We start from the raw sequence: 1,902 nt of genomic DNA on the forward strand, positions 1-1,902 counted from the left end.
TTTGCTGTTATTTTACCAACTGCTAAACATCCAATTACTTTTCAGTTCAATTCAGTTTATTTTCTACAGCACCAACTCACAACTAATGTCATCCTGACACATTTTACTAAAAATATTTTTAATTCAGTCACAATCATTACAATTGATCCCAGTTACCAAACATTATGGGAAGCTCAGTTTGTTGTTGAAATAGTTTTCCATCTCTCTCACACATTCCTATAGACGCCCCCGCAGCCCACCACTTCCTCTGCTCCAGACTGAGCTGCACTGAATGAAATTCATTGTTTACACAATGAGGATAAAGACATTCTGATTCAGATCATTATGATCTTCTCTGAAAAGTCAAAAGTTTGAAGATCTTGATGCTGTAATTATTTTGGCTGTGTGTTTTTTCTCCTGTGAGTTGAAGTCAAAGAAAACAACAAATGTGGTAAAAATGTTAAATCTGGTTCTAATCTGGTGACTTTAGTGGTAAAGGAGGTTTTAAAGAAGGCAAAAGACAAAATAAATGTAAATGTTAGTCAACTCTACCGCCCCCTGGTGGAGTTAATGGAAAGTAATGGGTAGCAATCATTTAACATGCTCCTCTCTTAATTATTGTTAAATTTCAAAATGTCTATCATGTTAGTAATTGTTGTCCTTTTTCTTGCAGCCAAGACTGATATGAAAAGGAGAATTGATGATCATGTTTTGGTGAACTGAAGACAAAGAAGACAAAAATATTGATCATCTGTTTATTGAAGCAAAATGAAAAATAAGACGAACAATATTAAAAATACAGAGGAATGTGATTTATTCTCCCAGTCAAAACAGAGTATTAAAGTATTTTCATCTGATTTAAGACTGAGACTTTAGATAATGGGAGTCTTTAAACATCTTGTTAGTTAAAAAATAGGAACTTTGGGACATTTAACTTCTTCAATAAACTTGACAATGAGCTCCAATATAAGCAACTAAACAGTTTACCTTCAGATGTGAATTTAACAGTTATTCATGTCATTCTGAAATGTAAATGCAAATATTTTAAGTTCCACAACCATACATGTGGAAATATTACAGAAGAATATTCCAGCTATACTTTACAGATATAGAATGTTTTTGTTTGTCTTTATGTTATTTGCAGATGTTCATGTTGCAGCTTAATGTAGCTTCCAGATTAGCTACACAAATATTTCAAACAAACATGTTCAAACTGATTTGATTAAAACAAAATATCTATAATCATTATTACATCTGTTAAAATCATGTGTGTAGCAATCAGTTATTTTTCTTTTGATACGTATGAACAACTGTAGAATAAGCTTTTGGTTGATTTTGTATTTTTAAGAGCAGTACTCTTCACTCCTTATAGTCTCCTTATGAAGTAACTGATGTAACAAACTGAGCTGTTAACTGACTAGTAAATGTAGCCTCTCCCCTTGTCACCTTCTTCACTGACACTTTTCTCTTTGCTACTGGCTTTGCTGGAGTCTGCAGCCAGTTAACAGATGAGCTGCTTATAATTCGCTAAATGCTTTTAGAAAACAGTGTTAGTTGAGTTTGGGCTGAAGCCTCAAGCAGCTACTTAATCTGCTTATGCCTTGGGCCGGCTCAGCATCCCTTTGCACTTATATTTTTACAGTATTAAGAGATTATTTTGTAATTTGTTTTAGAATTTTATTATTTTTTGCTCAACTAAAATGTAAAAAATAAATAAATATAAAATGATGGTATTGAGATCTCGGGTTGTTTGTGTTTTTGTTTTGTTTCTGTGTTGATTAGTTTCTATACTTTGACTAGACCACCTTTGTTTCTGTTCTTTGCTTCAGTCTTAGTTTAATTCTCCAGTTATTCTTTAGTGTTTGATACATTTGTGCCATTTTTTTCTTTTCTCTCTCCTCAGCATATAAACTAAATAATTTG

At 32.4% G+C, this 1,902-nt stretch overlaps 1 protein-coding gene across 1 annotated transcript in view; it reads left to right on the top strand.

The window, feature by feature from the left end:
• The window catches only part of LOC106939227 (uncharacterized), a 6,887-nt gene extending 5,210 nt beyond the window's left edge, over positions 1–1,677 (top strand). Inside the window, exon 4 of the mRNA XM_015021564.1 lies at positions 653–1,677. Within this exon, the coding sequence (XP_014877050.1) occupies positions 653–702 (50 nt within the window). The 3' untranslated portion in view covers positions 703–1,677. The remainder of the gene's footprint in view (positions 1–652) is intronic.
• Positions 1,678–1,902: the final 225 nt, after the last annotated feature.

The sequence above is a fragment of the Poecilia latipinna genome, unplaced genomic scaffold (genome assembly GCF_001443285.1).
Source record: "Poecilia latipinna isolate Pla-1442-1.1 unplaced genomic scaffold, P_latipinna-1.0 Scaffold2808, whole genome shotgun sequence".
NCBI classification, from domain to species: domain Eukaryota; kingdom Metazoa; phylum Chordata; class Actinopteri; order Cyprinodontiformes; family Poeciliidae; genus Poecilia; species Poecilia latipinna.